This window comes from Sapajus apella, unplaced genomic scaffold (assembly GCF_009761245.1).
Source record: "Sapajus apella isolate SASKATOON/1434 unplaced genomic scaffold, GSC_monkey_1.0 scaffold83, whole genome shotgun sequence".
Classification (NCBI taxonomy): domain Eukaryota; kingdom Metazoa; phylum Chordata; class Mammalia; order Primates; family Cebidae; genus Sapajus; species Sapajus apella.
The window spans coordinates 192,079-216,369 of record NW_022437023.1 but is presented as its reverse complement, the minus strand read 5'-3'; the positions used below and the strand labels follow the sequence as shown (position 1 = coordinate 216,369).

Sequence of the window (24,291 nt, the reverse complement as noted above, 5' to 3'; positions counted from 1 at the left end):
CCTACTGATGACTTACTATGTGCCAGTACAGGCTAAGTAAAATAAAATGTTTAATTATTCAAATCCCCAGTTTGTATGTCTAAGTGCAAACCTGAAATATTTCATGTGATTTTTGAAATTTTGTAAATTTTATTTTTAAATTTTGTAAAATTTATTTTTAGAGATGGGCTCTTGCTTTGTTGCCTAGGCTGGAGCGAGCGCAGTGCACGGTCCTAGCCCACTGAAGCCTTGAACTTTTGGGCTCAAATGCTCCTCTTGCCTCAGCCTCCAGAGTAGCTGGGACTACAAGCATGCCACCATGCACTAATTTATTTTTATGTTGTAGGGATGGGGCCTTGCTTTGTTGCCCAGGCAGCTGTTGAACTCCTGGTTTCAAGCAATCCTCCCCCATTGGCCTCCAAAGTGCTAAGATCACAGGCACAAGTCTCTGTGACCCACTAATTTTGTAAATTTTAAATAGTGTGATATTAAATATTAATGAAGTCATGTTTTGTGTATATAATCCAAAATAATTAAAATAACAAATAATTTTTTAAGTATCACATGATTTAAAATCATGGAGGTTGATCTGTAACCCTATTTATAGTAATGTCAATAATGTCTCTACTTTTTTAGCTGATAAAAATTTACTCTTATTTTTTAGAATTAGTTTTAATTCTGCTATTTTAACATTACATAAATAATTTTTGAATACATCCTTTTAAAAAAGTGCAACAATCATTAAATTTGTTTTCCACAGTACTTCTTGAGGAAGGAGTCTGAGTTGGGCAGCATTTGTAGATTTCTGTATGACTCTGGTCATTATGCTCTTCAGTATAACCCTTGTATTACACACATACACACAGACACACAAATGCACACAACTCCAAAATGCTGGGTTATTGCCTCATGAATCATTAAAATTTATATGAAATTTATTTGAAACTCTATTGCTAAAAATTTCTTAGCACATCTGTGCATTTTAATGTGACCTTTTTATACTAAAATTTTTATTTTATATATTTGGGAACGTAATTTGTTACCTTTTGTTTTCCTTTTTAAAAATAGACTTTATTTTAAAGCAGTTTTAGGTTCACAGAAAAACTGAGTAGAAGGTACAGAGATATCCCAGAAATCCCCAACCCTTGGGCCATGGACTGGTACCAGTAGGTGGCCTGTTAGAAACTAAGCCATGCAGTGGGCGAGCCAGCGTTACCAACAGAGCTCCGCCTTCTGTCAGATCAGTGGTGGCATTAGACCTCACAGGAGGGCGAACCCTATTGTTAACTGTGCATGCAAGTGATCTAGATTGCATGTTCCTTATGAGAGTCTAGTTAATGCTTGTTGATCTGAGGTGGAACGGTTTCACAGTTTCATCCCCAAATCATGCCCCTTTCCTCCCACTATCTGTGGAAATATCGTCTTCCATAAAACTGGTCCCTGGTGCCAAAAAGATTGGGGACTGTTGCCAGATACACTCCTCTGCTCCCACACATACATAGCCTCCCCCATTAGCAACATCTCCCACCAGAGTGGTACATTTGCTGCAATTTATGAACTTACATTGGCACATCATTATCACCCAAAGTCCATAGTTTACATTAACTCTCACTCCTGTTGCACATTCTGCGGATTTGGACAAAAGCATAATGACATTTTTATCATTGTGGTATCAAACAGAATAGTTTAATTTCCCTAAAAATCCTCTGTGCTCTGTGATGGACATTTTCATGATCATCACTGGTTCAGATTCCCTGTGCTTACTAATTCCCAGTCTGCATTTTAAATTATTTTCTCCTTGAAGTTTCTTCACCTTCTCCCCAAAGTAAACATGCATGAACCTCTGTTACATATGATATACCTTGAATAAACACTTATGGGCCACAAGAAGGAAATATATCCCTTCTTTGAGAGCTGAAAACAAAAGTCAAATATTACAACTTCTCATCCTAAGAGTTCTCTTAGCAATCCAATCTCAGCCTCTCTCATTCTGGAGAAAGATAAATATCCTTCAATTATCATACAAAAAGAAATTCGCCCATAGCTCTACATTTGAATTCTCCTAAATCATTAAGAGGCTGTGAAAAACAAATGTACTTTTCATATAATATAACCCATTCTTTAAAATAAATTAATTTTAAGTATAACCACAGTGTTTCCTTATGTATTTATATATTATGTGCAAGGCATTGACTATATATCAAGATTATTCAAATTCCATCAATAACTTTGTAAGGAAAATTATTGCTCCTACGTTGTGGATGAGAAAATAAGGTCAGAAATGTTGGATACTTTACCTATTTATAAAGTAAAATACTAGCTTCAAAGTACTGAGTCCTGGATTTGGATTTAGGGTTCTTTGCACCAAACTATACTGTATCAATTATTGCATTAATGTTTTTCTTTTTTTTCTCCAATTAAAATGTAAACTCACTGATGCAGGTAGCAGGGATAGGAATATCCTCATGGATTTCATAGCTATTTAGAGTCATGAGGTCACTGCTGACCCATTTCCTCTGGGAGAGCTTCTGCTAGGAGATGGTGAATCCAGTGGAAGACGCAGTACCCACAGCTGCTGCTATGTTGTCTCAACTGTGTTGTTCTTCCTAAGGTTTCTCTCCTAAGCTCATGCTTTCCTTAGCCAGGAGGGGTGAGCGGAAAGGACTGGGAATTTCTGAAGATATTGGCGCTGTTTTTTATGGGCATGTTTCCTAGAAACATCCTGCAGCCGTATTCACTATATGTCTCCTTCATGCCAGGGTGGCACCGGGAAAGCTACGTGGTTCTCTAGCAAAGCTTCACTCAGGAGGTGAGGCAGACTGTACCTCTCTTCTAGGGCTCCTAGATATGTCTGTGGCCTCTACTCCCATCCCTTCTCCCACTGTCAGTAACCCTATGCGAAGAGTAAGTATTTGTTCCTTTTCAGATACCCACATTGCTGTCTTATTCTAATGTTTTTCTGACTTCCATTTCTTTTCCTGCCTAAAGAATTTTTATTCCCTCAAGGTGAGGATGGGAGAGGAAGGCTTCTACTGTCACCATTCTTCACAAATTTAAGGTTTTGAGAATAAATTTTTACTTTTGATATTTTTGAGATTCGAATTTCCTTTTTCCTAACTTATTTATCTGTCACACTTTTAAAGGCCATATTGAAATTAGTACAAACTCACTTTTTGGTTTTAAAATTTTTGCTTTAACAATTCTGAACCAAGGGCAGAGGGTACCCATTAACTTCATTGTTGCCTGAATTGAGGGGTGGGTAGCAGTGCCAAGGAAGAAAGAAACAGTAACATCAGCTAAGAAATCAATATATTATCAGGCCATACTGTACTTGGTTGCTTCTGTGTTACTGGACATAAAATATGATCTGGGAAATGAGATTAAATAGGCTTGAAACATAAGAGTCTCCCAATTCTTAGTCATACTTTCAGTCAGCCCTGGATGAAAGATAGAAAAATTTGGCATAAATCTCATAAAGGGAATTTATCGCTTCTTTGGAGATTTTAGATTGAGGTTACGGAGGAATTAGGTAGCTGGGTGGCTTACCCCAGGCATCTCTTAATAGATAACTTTAGAGAAAAGAAAAAAAAATCAGGAGGAAATAATTCAAAGGCATTTGTGAGCTCTGAGGAGATACAGCAGCTGAAGTCCCAGAGAAAAGGTGAGAGGAGAACCATTTGGAGGAGAAAAGGGATATGATAAATCAGGCCAGAAAACAGTGCTAGGTCACCTAGCAAGTCCATTCTGCTCCTGTAGATGGTGATGCACCTGCAATAGGACAGACATGAGAAGGATGGCTCCAAGGGGGCTCCTGTGTCATGATCATGCCACTTCCCAATTCCCCTATGACTTTCAACCACATTCGTGTCCACAGCCTCCTCCCATTTTCCTCCCATTTTCCTTCCTCTCATACTGTGGCTTCAGCTCTAACCAATCTCAATCTTACCTTCCCTTCCAGGATGGGATTCACAAGAGCCCTTGGCGTCTGGAAGCACCAGCTGAACGCAGGCCTCGGATGATGAAGACAGTGCCCACCACAATGCCCACGAGGCCCACAGACAACCCCAGGGCGCAGACCACAGTCTCTGTGAACTCTGACACAGAGGGTGAAATCTCAGGCTCTGTGGAAGTGAAGTTGTTGAGGTCAGAATGCAGAGTGTTCTCATGTGCAGGTGTGTGGGATGGGATGGGATGGAGGGTTGACTCTGCAGAGACTCAAGGCCCCCCTGGCTTAGGGAGGAGAGTGAAATCTATCATTAATACCCGTGAACCCATGAAGTGGCAGGTCTGCTCCCACTCTGTGGAGTGTAGTTTCATTTTCAATAAATCTCTGCTTTTGTTGCCCTAATCTTTCAAAAAAAAAAAAAGGAGAGAGATGGAAAAAAAATAATAATCTCATGAAGTGTGGAAAACAAGTTTTGGGATATAGGAGTAAAAGGCAGGAAGTTCTGAACTTGACAGACAAGAAAGCATCAAAAAGTGGTGGAATGCATACTTACCCCAGTGTTTCAGAAAAGGCTCATCCAGGCCCCAGTGCTCCACCTTGCAGTCATAAATCTCATCAGCAGAAGGGAGGAAGGTGAGGTAACTGATCTTGAAGAAGGAATGATCACTCTTGGAGAGGAAGCTGGTTTCAGAAACACCTTCTGTGACCGAGTGCCCATTGCTCAACCATGTGATGTTGACCACGGGAGGAAAGATGTTGTCCACAAGGCAGATGAGGGTGTTGGGCTTACCCAGTGCCACAGGAGACTTGGAAAACACTGTGACCTCAGGAACCTCTGTGGTGAGGAAACAGCATTGATGTGAAGTGTGAATAGCTCTTCCCTGAGGTTCTTCATTATGTCCTGGAAGAGCCCTCCTACCAGCGTTTTCTCTGCTGCTGGTCAAAGAGGTCTTATTTAACTTCTGCTTGGGAACAATGATACATTGCTTCTGCTTTATTCTTGTTCCCTTCTCTCTGTGGGCATGTTCAATAAAGTAGGAGGTTGATGAGAGCTCTTCTAGAAGGATTTAATAAATGCATAATGGAAAGACTCTTGTATTACATGGGAATATGTGATTTTAGAGAAAGGAGATGATAAAATTTCAGCAATTGCCATGAAGAGATCTGGAAACCTCTTGGAAAGAAAATAATGAAACTTGATATGAACGGATAGATTCAGTAAAGAGAGGCAGAATGGTGGCACATACCATTGGTAGCAGCGGTAGAGTTGGAGCGTTTAATCAGGATGTCCAAGTTGTGTTTTGTCACAGCGATGTTTGTCAGTGCGCCCTGCGGATCAAAACTTGTAAATGTGCTGAACATAGGCAATCGCCAGACAGTCTCCTTTTTCCCTAGGTCCACGTAGAACTCCTCATCTCCATCAAATTCATGGGTGAACTGGCCAGAGGGACCATAAGACTGGTACAAGTTTACACCATAAGAGGCAATGTGGTCAGCTGATGAGTGAAGGTGACAAGCAGGAAAGTGGAGAAGAGGGGAAGAAAGAACCTTAATACAAAAATCATGGAAGAAGCTGACTTTCAAATATTACTGGTTTCATCTTTGATACAGTCTGTGGACATTCCCAGCCCCTGCTTCCTCCCCTCTTAGTGTTGGTAGTTCGGTCAAAATTGAGATTTTCCCCCCACTATAATGTGTGCTACACAAGGGTAGAGCATTGCATGTCAAATTTTTACTATATTCTGAATGCCTGGCACATCATGGACTTGTGATTAAATAATGTTATTGAACAAAAGAAAAAATGAATGAGTTATCATAGTATTTAGCTTTCGTAGCCAGAGATTAGGTTTACTTCCTTCTGCTTCCTAAGTTTTATCTTTCACTTAATTCTTTCATCAGTTAATAACAAATTGATTATATTTCCTTTCCTCTGAGGACTGGCTTAGAACAGGACACTCTACACAGAGATCTTTCTGTAAAAAAAGAAAAAAAGGAAAAGTATGCAGAATGTTATTAATTTAGAATAGTTTCTACTAACAACTGCAGGATATAAGAAAGAGTATAACGAGATTGGTAATAACATTATAAAATATATAATAAATAAACAATGCCTCCTTCTAAGATCTCTGTTTTGTTAATAGTAATGGTCCTTGGAGGAGAGCAACTGATTTCTGCTGAAATGAAAAGTGGGAGCTCTACTAGTTTTTGGACTTCTGTCATTCCCCTCCACCATTTTTTTTTTCCTGAGGGAGGTTACTATGGGTTTTGACTCAACACGTACATTCACTTGAGGACGCAGGCAAATTAAGCCCTTTTTCCTCTAACGGGCAGTGTGCTTGTCTGAGGATGCCAGAGCAGAATGGCAACCTTGTAGCACAACTGCAGCCAAATGAGCCTCAGTGGACATTCTTGTCAAGACATGTGTAAGCCTTTTACCATTGTGTATTTCCTTCCTTCCCCACCTTCTGAGCATCTGCAAGGGTCAGACAAGCAGGGGTTGTGTGAAACACCAGTCAGACATTGCCTAACATTAAGAAACCTACTGAGTAGTGGAAGAGTCAGGTAGGTAAGGGAGCAAATACAATGTACTGTGGTGAGTTCTGTGAGGAGGATATCAACAGCCTTACAGTCCAACATCCTTCACAGGTATCTGTCAAGCAAACCAAACTGCATTGTTCTTTCACATTCCCTGGCCTTTGCAGTGGTCTGTTATTTTTCTCCCTGCAGTGAAATTATCTATTAGGACTTCCTGGAGAAATCCTAATATTCATCCTTGAGGTCTCTGCTTAGTTAACAACTTTGTAGCTAAGTCCGCTCATCAACATGTTTTTGACCACATTATGACCTCCAACCCCTCCATCTCAGTGTCTGGCTCTGCAAGTTTGTCTGTTTCTCTTCCAGCTCACCTTCTTCCCTAACCAGCATGACTGCCCTGGTGGGTCTTAGCAGGCTACCAACAAAGCCTCCTTAACCTTGCAATAAACCTTGACTCCTTGTTCAAACATGAATATATGCAGAATATATACAATCTGTCTTTTCATCTGGTACTTTTCTTGGGTGCTGAGTTTTCCTGGAGGACATCATCCTGCTGGCCCAGCGGGAACCAAGTCATTAATACAGATTCCACCTCTGCTGAGTCCGCTCCCCTCCTTAGCAATAGCTTTCTGCCTTCCTGCACCCCAAACTGTTTCTATCACTAGACTGAGTACCCTTTGCAGGGAAGATAGCATGACTTTTCATCTTTGAATCCTTAAAACTTAGCTCACTGTGTGCTCAAACATGTGTATTGAATGACAGTTGCTATATTTGAAGACCACATGGATTTTGGAGAAGACTGACAGGCACACAGGTAGCAGAACCATACGAAGGCCAGGATCAGCCATGATCAGGGCTGTGTTCTGACTTGTGATCCACAAGCCCTCTTGCTTTTGTGGGTCCCTTCCTCCATAAAAATATGGAAAATTATGTTATGTGACTGAATTGGTATAAAACAACATAATCCAGGCCGAATTAAGAGTTAAAACATTTTCTTAGGCTCTAAAATTTCACCTTTTAAAAAAAATTTTAAAAGGAGTCAAAACATTCTCATGTAGCTTTACAGTGTGGGAGGTTCCCTACACTGCCCACACTGTGCCTAATGGATGAGTCAAGACTGACCAGGGCATTCTGGTATGAGGTTGAAGAAAGAAAATTTGGAATAAAGAAGCCAAGTGCTCTGGAGAAGCAGGTGAAATGTCTACTGCCAAGCAAAATCAGAATGGGAACAGCCATGGTTAATAAGGTGGTGGAAGTTTGGAGTACTGTAGAAGATTGGTCAGGGTGGTGGGAGAAGCTATAGTGAAAGATGTAAACCTTCTTAAAAGGTTGGAAGGTTTTGCAAAGCTTCAGGAGAGAATAAGCAGAAGGGAGCTGTTCTCATATCCTAAGGCAGAGGCGAGGAGTAGGTAACAAGGGAGTGTAAAGGCATTTATCTACGTAAGTTTATTTATGTTGTCCAGAAACCAACCTTTTTTCTTAGGAGACTGCTCCCTGCAAGAGAGCCGACAATGTTAATTACACACAGATTGTGTTGGCTCCAGGCTTTTGGCATTGTATCTGTACTGAATAAAAGCAAAGAGCTCCAGCTTGTCAAGACTCCTGCTCACTCTCCAGCAGTCCCCTAGCTGCTCTCGTGCAAAATACCTGTGTCTGAGTGCTGCTTTCATCTGACACTCAGCCAGTGTCTGCAAGAACAGACTTGGCAGCTAGTGCCTTGCATGAGGAAAACAAATCTGAAGAGACTGCACAGTCAAAAAGTCATTGGTGCCCACTCGGGATTTCCAAGTTTGGGGGAATATACAAGCTAGGGTTTCATCATGGGACAACAGTTACCTGCTCAACAGAACAGTATATAAAAGTATTGAAACAGCAGCTTAAAGCTAGTGGAGCCTCAATATCACAGGTTCAATTAAGGCACCCCTAATGCAAACTGTTGTTTCCCAAAACCCATGGTTCCCAGAAGAAGGCACGCTAGACATAGTGCTCTGGGAACAAGTGGGGAGAAATCTTAAAAGATAAAATGCACAAGGCCAATGGGTCCCAGTAACATCTTTAACGTTGTGAGCCTTAGTCAGGGCTGCTTTGGCCCCGCTCTACAGAGAAGGTCCTGAAAAGGGAAGGGAGGAGGAGCCATCACCTACCTTACTGCCTCCTCCTTCTCCCTCAGCACCACAGTTATCTGGTTAAGATATGAAAGAGGAAACAGAAATTTTCCCTGAGCCCCCTCCCCTAATAAATTGGAAAAAAGACAAGGAATATACTACAGCTATGGAACCCTGTCTTAGGCAAGTGGCATTAGAAGGGGAGCTCTTAGCCCACCTAGTAATGCAAGATTGACAAGGCAATCAGGTATATGAACCCATTTCTTTTAATGCTTATAAAGAGATAAGAAAAAGCGTTAGAGAAACAGCTGCTAGCTTATTTATGAAAAGATTAAATGAAGCCACAGTAGACAACTTCTGTATGACTGCATGGGACTGGTCATTGCTAGCTAAAACAACTTTAGAGCCCAATCAATGCCTCCTCTGGAAGGCAGAATATGATGAGTTGTGCCAACAACAAGCCAACCAGAATCAATTGGTCTGGCCAGGCATAACAGCCACTATGCTCCAGGGGAGGGGTCCCTATGTCAATGTACGACAACAATTAAGTTTTGTTCCCCAAGCCTATGCACATGTGTCTTTGTGAACTCTCAGGGCTTGGGACCAAATTCCTGAAGGTAGACTTCAACAGGGATCTTTTATAAATGTTCGACAAGGGCCTCAGGAGCTATTTGTTGAATTTATCAGTTGGTTAACCCAGGCAATTAAGAGACAAATTAGTCAGGCCCAGGCTGCTGATATCTTATTGTTGCTACTGACTTATGAAAACGCGAATGTAGACTGCCAACAGGCAATGCAGGCAATCAGAAGAAAAGCAGCTACAGTTGAGGAATTTATACGAGCATGTCAACTTGTGGGAACTGAAATACACAAAGCCAAGATATTCTCTATGGCATTAAAACATCCTAAAGGCAGAAAACCCCTAATTGTTTTTTATGTGGAAAGCCAGGTCATATGAAGCAGGAATGTCCCAATAATAGAGACCTGGTAACTCAGGAAAAGAACTCCCTTCTATATGCCCCTGATGTAAAAAGGGGAAACATTGGGCAAATCAATGCAAGTCCAGGTTGATAAAAATGGCAACCCCCCCAAGTAATTAGGCAGGAAACTTCATGAGGGGCCTTCCCCAGGCACTGCTCCAAACTGGCGCAATGCCAGCCACTTTTCTTGATCAGATAAAAGCCCACAGTTCTTTCTCTCAGATCAGCCACCTCTGGGAGCACAGGGCTGGATTTAGTTTGCCCCAAATAATTAGTGCTAAAAGAAGGAGAAGACCCTAAAAGGGTTACAACAGGAATCTGGGGCCCACTGCCTCTGGGAACAGTTGGATTGGTCCTAGGGAGATTAAGCCTATCCAGTAAAGGAATCAATGTGCTCACCAGGATAATTGATAGTGATTATCAAGGTGAGATATTAGTTATGACAGAATTAAAGTAATACATATTATTCCACCTAAATCTAAAATAACTCAGTTACTACTCTTACCATTCTGGTTTCTCAACGCTCAGCAAAGGAAAGGGGAAGGGGAAGTTTTGGAAGCACGGAAGCCAAAGGAGTATTTTGGAGCCAATTAATCACTGATCAGAGATGCATTATTACCTTAAAAATTGGAAATCAAAATTTTACTGGCTTATTGGACACAGGGGTGGACGTTTTAATTATTAGTGATCAAAACTGGCCAGAAACTTGGTGTTGGGTCATTCAGAAACAAAAATTGTTGGCATCAGGAAAGTGCACACAGCCAAGCAGAGTGCGTGAGCCCTAATATGTTGTGATTTGGAAGGAAGAAAAGCTTCTAATCATGCCTCTTCTTGTCCTTTGAGGACAGGACCTACCTTTGAGGACAGAACCTATTAACTCAATGGGGGGGGTCACTCTGAAGACCCCTTTCTAATAATGGCCACTGTTGTAATTCCTCCCTACCCCTGATGTGGCTCTCTCAAGATCCTATTTGGGTAGAACAGTGGCCTTTAAAAAAAGAGAAATTACAATGAGCCCATGAATTAGTTGAGGAACAATTAAGAGCCAGCCATATAGAACCATCAAACAGCGCTTGGAATTCGCCCATTTTCATCGCTCCCAAAATGTCTGGCAAATGGAGACTTTTGCATGACTTACAAGCTATCTATGCTAATTTACAACTTATGGGGCCCCTTCAACAGGGGCTCCTTTTCCTCGCAGCGATTCCTCGAGATTGGCCTCTAGTCATTATTGACTTAAAAGACTGCTTTTATACTATTTCCCTTGCAAAACAGGACAGAGAAAAATTTGCATTTACAATATCAGCTATCAATAATGCAAGGCCACCTCACCAATTGTATTGGAAAGTACTTCTTCAAGAAATGCTGTACAATTTTACCATGTGTCAATATCATGTAAATCAGTCTTTGCTCCCCAGTAGAAAAGAATTTCCTAATTGCAAGATTATCCATTTTATGGATGACATTTTACTAGCAGTCCCAATGCAGCCAGTACTTTTGAGTTTATATGCCTCTGTTGTAAAGAATACACAGTTAAGAGATTTAATCATAGCACTTGAAAAAGTACAGATGTCTTCCCCTTGGAAATATCTTGGATACATACTAACCTCTTGGTCAGTAAGACCTCAAAAGGTTAAATTAATTACCAGCAACTTACACACCTTAAATGATTATCAGAAATTACTGGGTGACGTTAATTGACTTCACCACACCTTGGGCATAACTACTGATAAATTACAGGGAACACAGATTAATTATTACAGAATCTGATTTCTATCCTACAGGGCAATACAGCCCTTGACTCCCCCAGGTATTTAACCTCCACAGCAAAAAAGAAAATTGAGGAAATAGAGCAAGCTATTTCTCAGAGGCAACTAGATCTTATAGATCCATGATATTCAGTCCAATTATTTGCTTTTCCTACTAAACATTCCCCAACAGGATTAATAGGACAGATGGCCCCAAGGCTGCACTTCCTAGAATGGGTTTTTTGTTCACATACTGGGACTAAATACTATCTTCCTATATCCGGCTAGTTAGTAAAGTCATCTATACAAGCCACAGATGATGCAACCATCTTTTTCTTTCTGTTTCTCTTTCTTGCTTTCTTGCTTTTCTTTCTCTCTTTCTCTTTCTTTTTTTCCCTCCCTTCTTCCCTCCTTCCCTCCCTCCCTTCCTTCGTTCCTCTCTTTCTTTTTGAGACAGGGTGTCTCTCTGTTGCCCATGCAGCCTCTATCTCCTGTGCTCAGGCAGTTTTTCCACTGCAGCCTTCTGAGTAGCTGGGACCACAGGTATGCAACACTATGCTTGGCTAATTTTTATTTTATTTTTTTTAGTAGAGATGAGGCCTTGCTATGTTGCCCGGCTGGTCTCAAACACCTGGGCTCAAATGATCCTTGTGCCTCGGCCTCCCAAAGTACTGGGATTACAGGCGTGAGCCACCATGTCTGGCCCATTTTTCTTTTTATAAGATTTCATTAGATAAGGTGAAGAATAGGTAATTTGGGTTGATAATTTGAGAATTATATGATTTAATTTACCAAGTTTTTCTAGGATAAATTACCAATTTTAAAATAAAAGGATTCCTTATTTTGCTAAAGAAAAGAAATGTGAAGCTATATCTGTAATAAAAATATGTAAAAAAAGGTTGACATTCGTGTTTCCATGATTTATAAAGCTTATCTACATGCTGATTTTATTTGATTATTTGTGAGGTGACACGGATGAGGCAGCTGAGAGTAAGTGAGGACCATGAGGTGAGATGATTGCTGAAGGCATTCAGCCTGCTGGACTCCTCTACCCACTCCCCACCTGTGCCATTTCCTATGTGGAAATGTGAACAAGTCTGAGAGAAAGAAAAAGGCATCTTTCTCAATATCTACAGAGCATATTACTAATGAAACTATTTACCCCAAGATCTACTACAGGAGACAGACAAAAGCTTCAAAAGTTGTTCAGAGAAATTTGACAGTGACACTTCACAAATTTTTAATGATAAAAAGTTCTCCACTGATGGAAACCTTGCCAATTTTTGAGGTTTCCATCAATCATGATGGAATGACATAGAAACCTCCAGGCTGTAGTCACTGAAAAGATTAAAAACAGAATAGCGTCCTTACTGAACGCCAACAGCATAGATAAAAAGAGTAGGTTGGGGCTCTGGTTTCCTGAAGGAGGAACAGACATGATTTTTAAATCTCTTAATACTGAAGGGGCCCCAGGGAAATCTCAACAATTTCTCTGCAAATCACTTTCTTTCTTTTCCTTCAATTTCCTGTTTTTCAGCTCCAGAGAACATCCTTCACTCATGCACTCACCCACAATGTTTTCGCCTCCACAGGGGTTTATCATGGTGGTCAGGACGAGGGCCCCCAGCATCAGAACTTTGTTTAGGATCATCCTCTTCCCAAGGCAGCCTCAGCAGTTGCTGTTCTGAGTTGTAGAGTAATTGTGAGGACCTCGAGAAAAGGAAATCTGAAGACACTAAAACCAAACAGCTTAGAGTAATTGAGCCAGCCAAAGCCAGATCAGGTTTTGGCCAACTGGAAAAGTCCCCTATGATGACCCTTCAGTTGCTAGTTGAAGAGTTTGTATTAATAGCCCTGGAAGATATACACATGCCAAGCAGCAAATCACCATGACATGCGTATACCTATGTAAAAATCCTGCAAGATCTGCGCGTGTACCCAAGAACTTAAAGTATATTTTAAAAAATAGCCCTGGAAGAACTCAGGGAAATCCCCTCATTGTGATGCAGCCTCCACTCAGAGTGGACTTGAGGAAATGTTCTGTGAATAGAGGGAGGATACTAAATTGGAATCTTCTCTGGTGTGTGCATATCTGCCAGTGGCAAGAGGGGTGGGCATTTCTTTCTTTTTTTCTTTTTTCGTTTTGAGACTGCTCACTCTGTCACCCAGGCTGGAGTGCAATGGTGTGGTCTTGGTTCACTGCAACTTCCACCTCCTGGGTTCAAGCAATTCTCCCACCTCCGCCTCCCGAGTAGCTGGGATTAAAGGTGCCTGCCACCACACCCAGGTAAGTTTTGTATTTTTAGTAGGAACAGGATTTCACTACATTGGCCAGTCTGGTCTTGAACCCCTGACCTCATGATCTGCCCTCCTCAGTTTCCCAAAGTGTTGGAATTACAGGCGTGAGCCATTGCGTCTGGCCAGGGGTGGGCATTTCTGAGTAGTCTCATGGATAGATGAGGTCATCAATTATATGGCATCTTTCAGGAGTTTCTGAAGTTTTTCCCCGAGTTGATTTCCCTCCCTGGCAGTCCCTCTCCCCTCCCCTTTTTCTGCTTTCTGTGTGTAGGTTAGCTGTTTTGCTTTTTGATTCCATAGTGCATATGGAATTCTCCAAATATCAAGCTGACTCCACCTACCTAGCAATCTCTGCTGGTGGTAGTCAAGCAGTACCTTTGCCTTTTCTACGTGCATAAATCCAGTTGGGTAAGTTCTTCTTAAGCTCTCAAAAGATCCAGGTGTTGCCAGGGCAATAAAAAGGGGTTATAATGTCAGATGGCGCTGTCTACAGTAATTGCATGAGATTTTATACAATTTCTCTTTGAGTTGATTAATCCTTATGTTCTGTGTTTTGGTGCTTCTTGAGTGTGTTTAAAGGAAATTTAGGGACATTAATTACATTTAAAAAGCTTTGGCTGGCTCAATTACTGTAAGAATTTTTAAAAATTAAGAATGTCAAGTCAAAAGTTGAGGGTAGAATCAGTAGAACTGCATTGACTTAGAAAAATGGTTTTCTTAAACGATCAGATATTTAAAAAATTGTTATCCTACCACATTAAAATTCCAGGTATGTGCAAGGAACTAGAGATTGAGCTAAAGTTAGCCATTAGAGGGAAACTTATTATATATTTTCAGATGAATATGTTTTCCGTATGTGGTAGAAACCATGAGTTAATGGAAGTTTTATTTAGAATCAATCTGTCCTTAATAAATGGCCTTCTGAGATTCTCAGCACTGTTTTACCTCCCAGTGGCAGAGACTATAAAAAAAAAGGGTGAAATAAACAAACAAAAAGTGTCCAGATATCTGAGAGCTGCCTGGATGAAATTAATAAGGCCTTGGGGTTTCTAGGACCTAGCCTGGCACTCCTGGGTGGTTTTGGTTTTCCTGTTGAAGATAAAGGATTTCATAGAACATCAGAATCAGACAGGTACTCTGTGAGCACAATGGATTGAGATGGAACACCAGAATGCTCAGTCATTATGTCTGAAGCCAGACAAAACATGAATATTGTCCAAACCACAAAAATAACCAGGCACATCTCTCTCTTGGCAGTAATTTCTGCTTTTTTACCAGTTGCAACTGTAGCCTCAGGATAGTCTTATCTCCCTCTAAGTAGGATTTATGAAGCTACCCAATCATAGCATTGCCACTCCAACCCTCCACTTTCTGTCAGAATCTAATTAAAAAAAAAATCCCTCTTTCTTAAATCCTCCCCAAAATCACCTAAAACAAGTACGAACCTTACAATTGATTAATGGTCAATTTTATGTGTCAGCTAGACTGTGATCACCAGTTATTCAATCAAACACTAATAATCTAGATGTTACTGTGAAGATATTTTGTAGATGTCACTGAAGTTCATAATCAGTTGACGTTAAGAATGTATCCTAGAAAAACTGGGTGAGCTTAATCTAAGCTGTTGGAAAGCCTTAAGAGCAGAGCTGAAATTTCTCTGAGGAAGCAGAAATCCCCCTCTGGACAGCGTGTCATCCTGTGCTGAGAGTTCCAGCCTGCCCTTCCTGACAACCACCTCCCAGTGGATCTTGGACTTGCCTAGCCCACCCCCACAGTTGCAACAATTAATTCCATGCATCATTCTCTTAACATACGTATTCTCCTGGTTCTACTTCTTTGGTTCCAACAATCTCTTACTCAGGAGATGCACAATCCCCATGGTGAGTTTTATCCATCATTGCAATAAACAATAAAGCCAACTTGTTCATTCAAGGGTATGCTCCTGCTGGTCTTTGGCTGGAGGCATTGATGGTACCTCATTAGGCAGTGGTGAGGAATGTGCATATACTGCACTTGGAATGAAAAATTCCTAGGACTCTTTACATATACTTGTCATATTTTAATGGCATTCTCATTTTCCAAGGAGGACATTAAAGCCCAGAGATTTGAAGGACTTTTCACAGGGTCACACAGCTGGTAAGTAGTACAGATGCAATGCTGTGGGGCAAGCCATAGGTCCTTGTGAGGGGTGATGGGTAAGGGTCTCCTTCTGTGTGGATTCAGAATCCAGTGCCTTAACATGATTAGGAGAGATATCTGACCGTATAGGTCCTCCCATTGTGAACGAAGAGGGTTTTTGAGGTCCCACTTGAGGTATGCTCCCTTTACCACTCAATATCCTTCTTGCTGTGTAGAGAATAACATGTTTTTATCTTTTTTCCTGTATCCAGACTTACCTGCTTTGTGTCTCATGGAAATTCCTTAGGATTTTGGCAAATGAACAAAATGTTTTGGGATGATACTCTAGAATCTCACCTATTAACATTACAGTTTAAATAACTCAACTCCAGTTAAGAAGTTAGGGTGTAAAATGTGGGATTAGGGTTGTATCTTGGATGGGAAGTTGAGGGTGCTGTTTCAGATCTCACATCCTGTGGGGTGAAGGGAAAGTCCGAACAAAGCAAAGTCATTGAGGAGATAATAGACGCCCTTTCTATCTTTAACCTAGTTTTGTCTCTCTCCTCTTCCTGCTTCACCCAGCCATAACACAGTGGACCTTTTTCCAGTTGCTTCTGTCTTCAGGTCATAATTTTAATGTAAGGTAAAATAATAAGGAAATGAAACTCAGAAGAACAGTATAGCATTTTAACAAAAGCTAATTTGTTAACTTTTTCTGGTAGAAAGAGAAAAGGTCTTCTTCATAAATTAACAGTGGAAACAAAATTTGGAGTTCAAAATAGTACTTTGTCCAACAATTTTCTTAGAAAGCACTTATTGATATGTCATTGATCCATAACTAAAATGGCAATGGGATGTTCCATTGTAATTAACATCATTACGAGGAGCCCTCCAAGAAATTAGGTAGAATTTATGTTAGTTCTAATAAACAGTTATAACATTCTGGGGTAGCATTAGGAGAAATAACTAATGTAGAAGACGTGTTGATTGGGTATAGCAAACCACCATGGCACATGTATACCTATGTAATGAACCTGCACATTCTGCACATGTACCCCAGAACTTAAAGCATAATAATAATAATAATAATAATGAAAAGAAATTAGGTCGGATTTATGTTAGTTCTAATAAAGAGTTATAACATTCTCTAAGATTCTGTGTGTTTTCAAATTCTTTTAGTCTGACATTATGCACTGGTGAAGTTTTACCCTGAAGGCAAAGACTTCTATCTTGCAGTAGTTAAAGGTGCTTCACAGCAAAACAGAGTCTAGAGAAGCAAAGTAAGAAGAAGATAGATTTTGTAATAAGATAAACGTGCATTCCATGCTGATTTTTATTTTATCAGCTTTATCACCTCGGGCAAGCCACTCAAAATACCTGAGCCTTAGGGTGATTTTCTATAAAACAGACGGAAAATCATTAGATGATATTTAATATGGTAAAATGAAACAATAGATGAGTACAGATTATAAAGTTAAATAGAATCCAGTGTATGACACATAGCAACTACTCCTGAGTAGTAGATGCCACATAAAGACAAATATTAATAATGATAATGACAATAAAATCATACCTTGGGCTGGGAAAGCCTATCAGTTTTTCCTCATTCATTCAAACTTGTCCCAGTGGCACTCCAGGCATGTGGGAGCCTGTGAGCCACAGAAGTACTAAGACCTTGCTGGAAAGCAGAATTTCTTTGAAGACTGTTTATCTGTCACATTTTTCTAGGTAACAACGTACTCCGAAACTTCATGACTTCAAACATTGGTTTAGTTATCTCCTCATGATTCTGTAAGACAAATTGTGCTAGATCCACCTGGGTGGTCTTTTTGTGCTGGGCAGGTTCAGCTCTTCTCAGGTGGGCTCCCTCACATGTCTGTAGCATCAATAAGTTTGGCAGGGATAGGGGGCCTCTCTCCATCTGTGTGGGCTCATTATCTGTGGGCAGGCCAACTGAGGCCTATCACAGGTAATAGAGAGCTCCCCTGCGCAAGACAGAAATAGCAGATGTCTTAAGCTGAAACTTAAAACTCACATCACTTCCAGCACATTCTATTATTCAAAGCAATCATAGTACTAGCTCACATCAACAGGTGCGTTAATAGATTACATTTCTTGACAGAATGGGCTGCAAATAATTTGTAGCTATTTTTGCAACCTATCACAAATATCCTCTGGCTTTTAGCAATATGTAAATGAATTTGGTGTGTGAGCATTGGAGAGCCCCCATATTTGAAATAAATTCCACCCACTCACCCACAAGTCAAGAACTTATCTTTACTAGTCTGCTTTGAAAACACAGCAACACTTTCTCAAGGGAGATGTGAACTAAGAACTGTTGAATTCCAATATGAATAAGGTGCTATGATTTACTCGTATAAACAGCTTTATGGAGTTTTGCGGATGAAAATACAGAAACGTAGAGAATTATTAAGTAATCTCTTATGATTGCTAAGCTCATATTTTGATACAAAGTCCTGTATGCTGATATCCAGTCAAATGGTCTCTCACAATAATAAAATTAATGAAGCAGAGGAAACTTATGAAAACGTTTGTTATTTAATATCATTTCTACCAATTCTTTGTTAGCAACAACTCCTATGTGTATAAACTAGTTGTTTTAAACAACTCACTTGAATAAGATGCACAATAAAAAGTAATATGAGGAAAGATTGCTTTGTAATGATCTCCTACTGAAAAACATGCAAAAGTGTAGGGTCCAGCCCTGCAGGGTCCCGCGAGTCCATCTCTGCAGATATGGAGACGAGAAACTATGGAAAGAAAAGATGCAAGACACCACAAAAGAGAAAACAGAGTTTGGGCCCAGGGGTCCACTGCCAACCAAAGTGCAGAAACCTGCAGTGGCCCTGGGTGCCTGGACACTCTGACTTTTATTGAGTACAAAGCAGGGGGCAGTGTAGGTAGGGTGAGGTAATGGTGGTCAGTGATAGGGTCAGGTAAATCATATGTGTTGGAGACAGGGGCCGGCCCAAGACTTTGAAGAAGCTGAGTCGAAGAGAAAACCTAAGGTGTCAGCACTTTTTTCATACTTGTCAAGAAATAACAAGGTCACTAAGATTTATGTTACTATTACTAATTCTTGTAAGAAAAAGAGGAACCATGTGCAGAAGCAGAACTTGAAAGTAGACATGGAACGTGACCACTGAAGCACAGCACCACATAAAGACAATTAAGTCCCCGGATGTCTGTGGGTTTCCCTGACAGTGGTCAGGCCTGCCACAAGAGCTTGGAAGAGCTGAGTTTTCTCCTCATTGCCCCGAGGAAGGAAACGTCTCAGCCATCTCGGATGTCTCCTTCCCTAGCTGGCTAAACAGCAGGCGCTTTCACAGCACTGACACCGTCCCACAGCCGAGGCATCCTCCAGCAGCCCTTATGCGAGCGTGACAGAGGACTTAGAGCATCTTGCCTTAGGGTCACCTCTTTTCCAATGCCACTTCAGTCCCATACTTTTTGACCTGAGTATTATTAGTAAGACGTAGTAAGATTAAAGATTATATGATTATGTAGATGTATATATTGATGATTATATATGAAAAGCTATGTGATTATTTTATGATTATATATAGTAATAACTGTAACTATGTCTCTAATTCTTTTCTAATTCTATATTTATATGAGAATATGCTGAGGCTTCAGACCCTTGCCTCGGCTCTTGCAGGGTTTCTCCCCCACACAAAATTACCTTCATGTCCAGATCTATCTTCTCCATAGTTCCAGAGTACTCTGCAGCCTAACAGAATTCTGAAGACTTTGCAGAGACTATGATATGTAATTAATAAATACTTGTTGACTTGAACTGAAATTCTTAATCATCTGAATCAGTTTACAGAACTGTCTGGAAACTGATATTCCTCATGTCCAGTAGTGATTAATTCTCTTCCCAGGAACTCCCCAGTCCTAATGTACATATTGTAAACATTTTTTGAATATATCTTTTTATTTACTTATTTATTTTTAGAGATGGAGTCTCACTGTGTTGCTCAGGCTGGCCTCAAACTCCTGGGCCCAAGTGATCTCTCCACCTCAGTCTTCCAAGTAGCTGGGACTATAGGTGCACAGCACCCCACCCGGCTATACAGATACCTTTACTGAGCATTAGTCATTAAACAAATGACAAATAATTTTTTAATAAAAACTTTAAAAGTGAGTGCTGCCCAAAACAATTTATGGATTCAATGCTGTTTCCATTAAAAACTACCATTGAGATTCTTCACAGAACCAGAAAGAGCCTGAATAGCCAAGGCAATCCTAAGGAAAAAGAACAAAGCTGGAGGCATCAAGCTACCTGACTTTATACTTTAGGGCTACAGTAACCAGAACAGCATGGTACTGGTACAAGAACAGACACATAAACCAATGGAGCAGAATAGAGAACGCAGAAATAAAACCACACACCTAGAACAATCTGATCTTCAACAAGCCTGACAAAAACAAGCAATGTTTTTGCTTGTTTATTGAATAGGATTTCCTGTTCAATAAATGGTGCTGGGATAACTGGGTAGCCATATGCAGAAGGTTGAAACTGGAACCCTTCCTAGCACCATACACAAAAATCAACTTAAGTTGGATTAAAGACCTCAATGTAAACCCCAAAACTATGGAATCCCTGGAAGACAACTTAGGCAATACTATTCAGGATGTTGGTATGGGCAAAGATTTCATGATGAAGATGCCAAAAGTAATTGCAACAAAAGCAAAAAATGACAAATGGGGTCTAATTAAGCTAAAGAGCTTCTGCATAGCAAAAGAAACTTGGACAACACAGAGAATGGGAGAAAATTTCTGTAAAGTATGTATCCAATAAAGGTCTAACACCCAGCATCTCTAAGAAACTTAAATAAACGTAAAAGAAAAAAACAAACAACTCCATAAAATTGGGCAAAGAGCATGAATGGATACTTCTCAAAAGAAGACATACATGTGGCCAAAATTCATATAAAAAACAGCTCAACATCCCTGATTATTAGAGAAATGCAAATCAAGAACACAGTGAGATAACATCTCACACCAGTCAGAATGGCTATCATTAGAAAGTCAAAAAATAACAGAAACTGGTGAGGTTGTGGAGAAAAAGAAACATTTATACACTATTGGAAAGAGTGTAAATTAGTTCAACCATTGTGGAAGACAGTGTGGCAATACCTTAAAGACCCAAAGCCATTCATACCATTTGACCCAGCAATCCCATTCCTGGCGGTATATCCAAAGGAATATAAATTGTTCTATTACAAAGACACATGCACATGTATACTCATTGCAGCACATTCATAATAGCAAATACATGGAATCAATCTAAATACCCATCAATGATAGACTGGATAAAGAGAATGTGGTACATACACACCATGGAATACAATGCAGCCATGAAAAAGAATGAGATCATGTTCTTTGCAGGACATGGATGGAGCTGGAGGCCATTATCAATAGCAGACTAATGCAGGAACAAAAAACCAAACACTGCATGTTCTTACTTATGAGTGGGAGTGAATCTATGGTAACACAGGGACACATAGAGGGGAACCACACACACTAGGACCTATTAAAGAGTAGCATGTGGGAGGAGGGAGAGGATCAGGAAAAATTACAATTGAGTACTAAGTGTAATACCTGGGTGATGAAATAATCTGTAAAATAAACCCCTATGACACATGTTTACCTATGTAACAGACCAGAATGTCCCTGAACTTAAAATGAAAGTTTAAAAAATGCTCTAAAATGAGGTTTCTCAATCTGAGAACTATTAATATTTTGAGCCAGATGTTAATTTTTTTGTAGGAGGCTGTCATGTGTGTTGTAGGACTTTTAACAGCACCCCTGGCCTCTACTCAATACGTGCCGGTAGCACCCTCCCCAGTCGTGGCAACAAAAACTATCTCCAGACATTGTCAAATGTTACTTGGGGGGGAAAATTGCTCCCATTTAATACTCATTCTGGAGGGATCACAAGATGACTGAATAAGAGGCAGCTCTGGAAAGCAGCTCCCAGTGAGGGAGATGCAGAAGCAGAATGGTCACCACAATTCCAAATGAGGTACCAGGTTCATTGTGCAGGTTTGGTTAGACAGAGAGTATAAACCAAATAGGGCAAGTTGAGGCAAGGCAGGGCACTGCCCCACCCAGAAGGTGCATGCAACCAACTGGAGGACTGGGGGATCTCCCCCTCTGGGACTTCGGTTTGGATACAGCGCTCCACTCAAGCCCTCTACAATCCACAGAACAGGAGATCTTCACCGGGATGAAAAGCCTCAGTGAGCTGCCTAAATAGGGCAGAACAGCAACTTTGGCTGGCACTGGGGCTGTCAGCATAGACCTAGGTGGAAGCACTGGACGACGTGAAAGCCAGAAACCTGGCTGGACGGACCTACCCACCCCCTAGAAGGAAGAGGAACTCAAAGCAGGGAAACAGCCCATACTCAGGATGGGTCTCCCCTGCACAAAGCCCAGCAGGCTAAAAAATCTCACTCCAGAGTTTCACACCCAGAACATCAGTTATAGAGTGACCAGGAATAATTGAACTTGGGGGGGGGGGAAGGGCACCCGCCATTGCAGAAGCTGGCCTAATTTTCCTGAGTAAATAAAAGATGCAGCAGCTCCACAGAATCTGTGGCAGCCCAGCAGCGCCTCTGCAGGCAGACAAAGGAAAGGCTGCCTCCCCAAGCAGCTACCTGAGATCAAAACTATATACATCCAATGAGATGGGAAGAAACCAGTGCAAGAAGAATGAAAGGATCAAAAACCAGAACACCTCTCCCCCACCATGAGACCACAACTCCTCACCAGCAAGGGAACAAAGCTGGATGGAGAATGAATTTGACGAATTGACAGAAGCAGGCTTCAGAAGGTGGGTAATAATAAATTTCTCTGAGTTAAAGGAACATGTTCTATCCCAATGCAAAGAAACTAAAAACATTGAAAAAAGGTTGGAATAAATGCTAACTAGAATAACCAGCTTAGGGAAGAACATAAATGACTTGATGGTGCTGGAAAAAACAGCACAAGAACTTCATGAGGCATACACAGTTTCAATAGCCGAATAGATCAAGCAGAAGAAAGGATATCAGAGATTGAAAATCAACTTAATGAAACAAAACAAGAAGGTAAGAAAAGAGAACAAAGTTTGATTGGTGTGTCAGAAGATGACAGGGAGAATGCATCCAAACTGGAAAACACTCTTCAGGATACTATCTAGGAGAACTTCCACAATCTAGCAAGGGAGGCCAATATTCAAATACAGGAAATATAGAGAACACCACAAGGATACTCCTTTAGAAGAGCAACTCCAAGGCACATAGTCGTCAGATTCACCAGGATTGAAATGAAGGAAAAAAATCCTAAGGGCAGCCAGAGAGAAATGTCGGGTCACCCACAAAGGGAAGCACATCAGACTCATGGCAGATCTCTTGGCAGAAATTCTACAAGCCAGAAGAGAGTGGGGTCCAATATTCAACATCCTTAAAGAAAAGAACTTTTAATCCAGAATTTCATACCCAGCCAAAGGAAGCTTTATAAGTGATGGAGAAATAAAATCCTTTACAGATGAGCAATTGCTGAGAGATTTTGTCACTACCAGACCTGCCCTACAAGAGCTCCTGAAGGAAGCACTAAATACAGAAAGGAAAAACTGGTACCAGCCACTACAAAAAAGAACCAAACAGTAAAGACCAATGATGCAATGAAGAAATTATGCCAACCAAAGGGCAAAGCAACTAACCAGTAATAAAATGGCAGGATCAAATGCACACATAACAATATTAACCTAAAAAGTAAATGGACTAAATGCGTCAATCAAAAGAAACAGACTGGCAAATTGGATAAAAAGCCAAGAACCATCAGTGTGCTGTATTTAGGAGACCCATCTCACATGCAAAAGACACACATAGACTCAAAATGAAGGGATGGAAGAAGATTTACCAAGCAAATGGAGTGCAAAAAAAAGCAGGGGTGAAAATCCTAGTCTCTGATAAAACAGACTTTAAACCAACAAAAATCAAAAGAGACAAGGGCATTAGATAATGGTAAAAGGATCAACGCAACAAGAAGAGCTGCACCCAATACAGGAGCACCCAGATACATAAAGCAAGCCCTTAAAAACCTACAAAGAGACTTAGACTCTTGCACAAAAATAGTGAGAGACTTTAATACTCCACTGTCAATATTAGACAGATCAACGAGACAGAAAATCAACAAGGAAATCCAGGACTTGAATGCAGATCAGGACCAAGTGAACTTAATAGACATTTACAGAACTCTCAACCCCAAATCCACAAAATATATATTCTTCTCAGCATCACATCACACTTACTCTAAAATTGACCACATAATTGGGATTAAATCACTCCTGAGAAAAATGCAAAAGAAAGGAAATCCTAACAGTCTCTCAGACCACAGTGCAACCAAATCAGAACTCGGGACTAAGAAACTAACTCAAAACTGCACAACTTCATGGAAAATGAACAACTGGCTCCTCAATGTCAACTGGATAAACAAAGAAATGAAGGTAGAAATAAAGATGTTCCTCGAAACCAATGAGAACAAAGACACAACATACCAGAAACTCTGGG

The 24,291-nt window shown here is 40.6% G+C and overlaps 1 protein-coding gene across 1 annotated transcript; it reads right to left on the bottom strand.

Moving 5' to 3' along the window:
* Positions 1 to 3,128: 3,128 nt before the first annotated feature.
* Positions 3,129 to 13,035, bottom strand: LOC116533573 (HLA class II histocompatibility antigen, DQ alpha 2 chain-like). The gene is made up of 5 exons (XM_032253343.1): positions 12,863 to 13,035; positions 5,173 to 5,421; positions 4,479 to 4,760; positions 3,926 to 4,100; positions 3,129 to 3,747 (listed from the first exon to the last, which is right to left on the bottom strand). The coding sequence occupies exons 1-4, from the start codon at positions 12,942 to 12,944 to the stop codon at positions 3,946 to 3,948; spliced, it is 768 nt and encodes a 255-aa protein (XP_032109234.1). The 5' UTR covers positions 12,945 to 13,035; the 3' UTR covers positions 3,129 to 3,747; positions 3,926 to 3,945.
* Positions 13,036 to 24,291: the final 11,256 nt, after the last annotated feature.

Bases quoted from the DNA above. Each gene is read 5' to 3' on its own strand.
- LOC116533573 (XM_032253343.1), bottom strand. From the start codon at position 12,944: ATGATCCTAAACAAAGTTCTGATGCTGGGGGCCCTCGTCCTGACCACC. The intron at 4,761-5,172 runs GTATGTGCCACC...TCCTCACCACAG, and splicing joins CTCTACCGCTGCTACCAATG to AGGTTCCTGAGGTCACAGTG. The intron at 4,101-4,478 runs GTAAGTATGCAT...TCACTTCCACAG, and splicing joins GCCTTTTCTGAAACACTGGG to AGCCTGAGATTTCACCCTCT.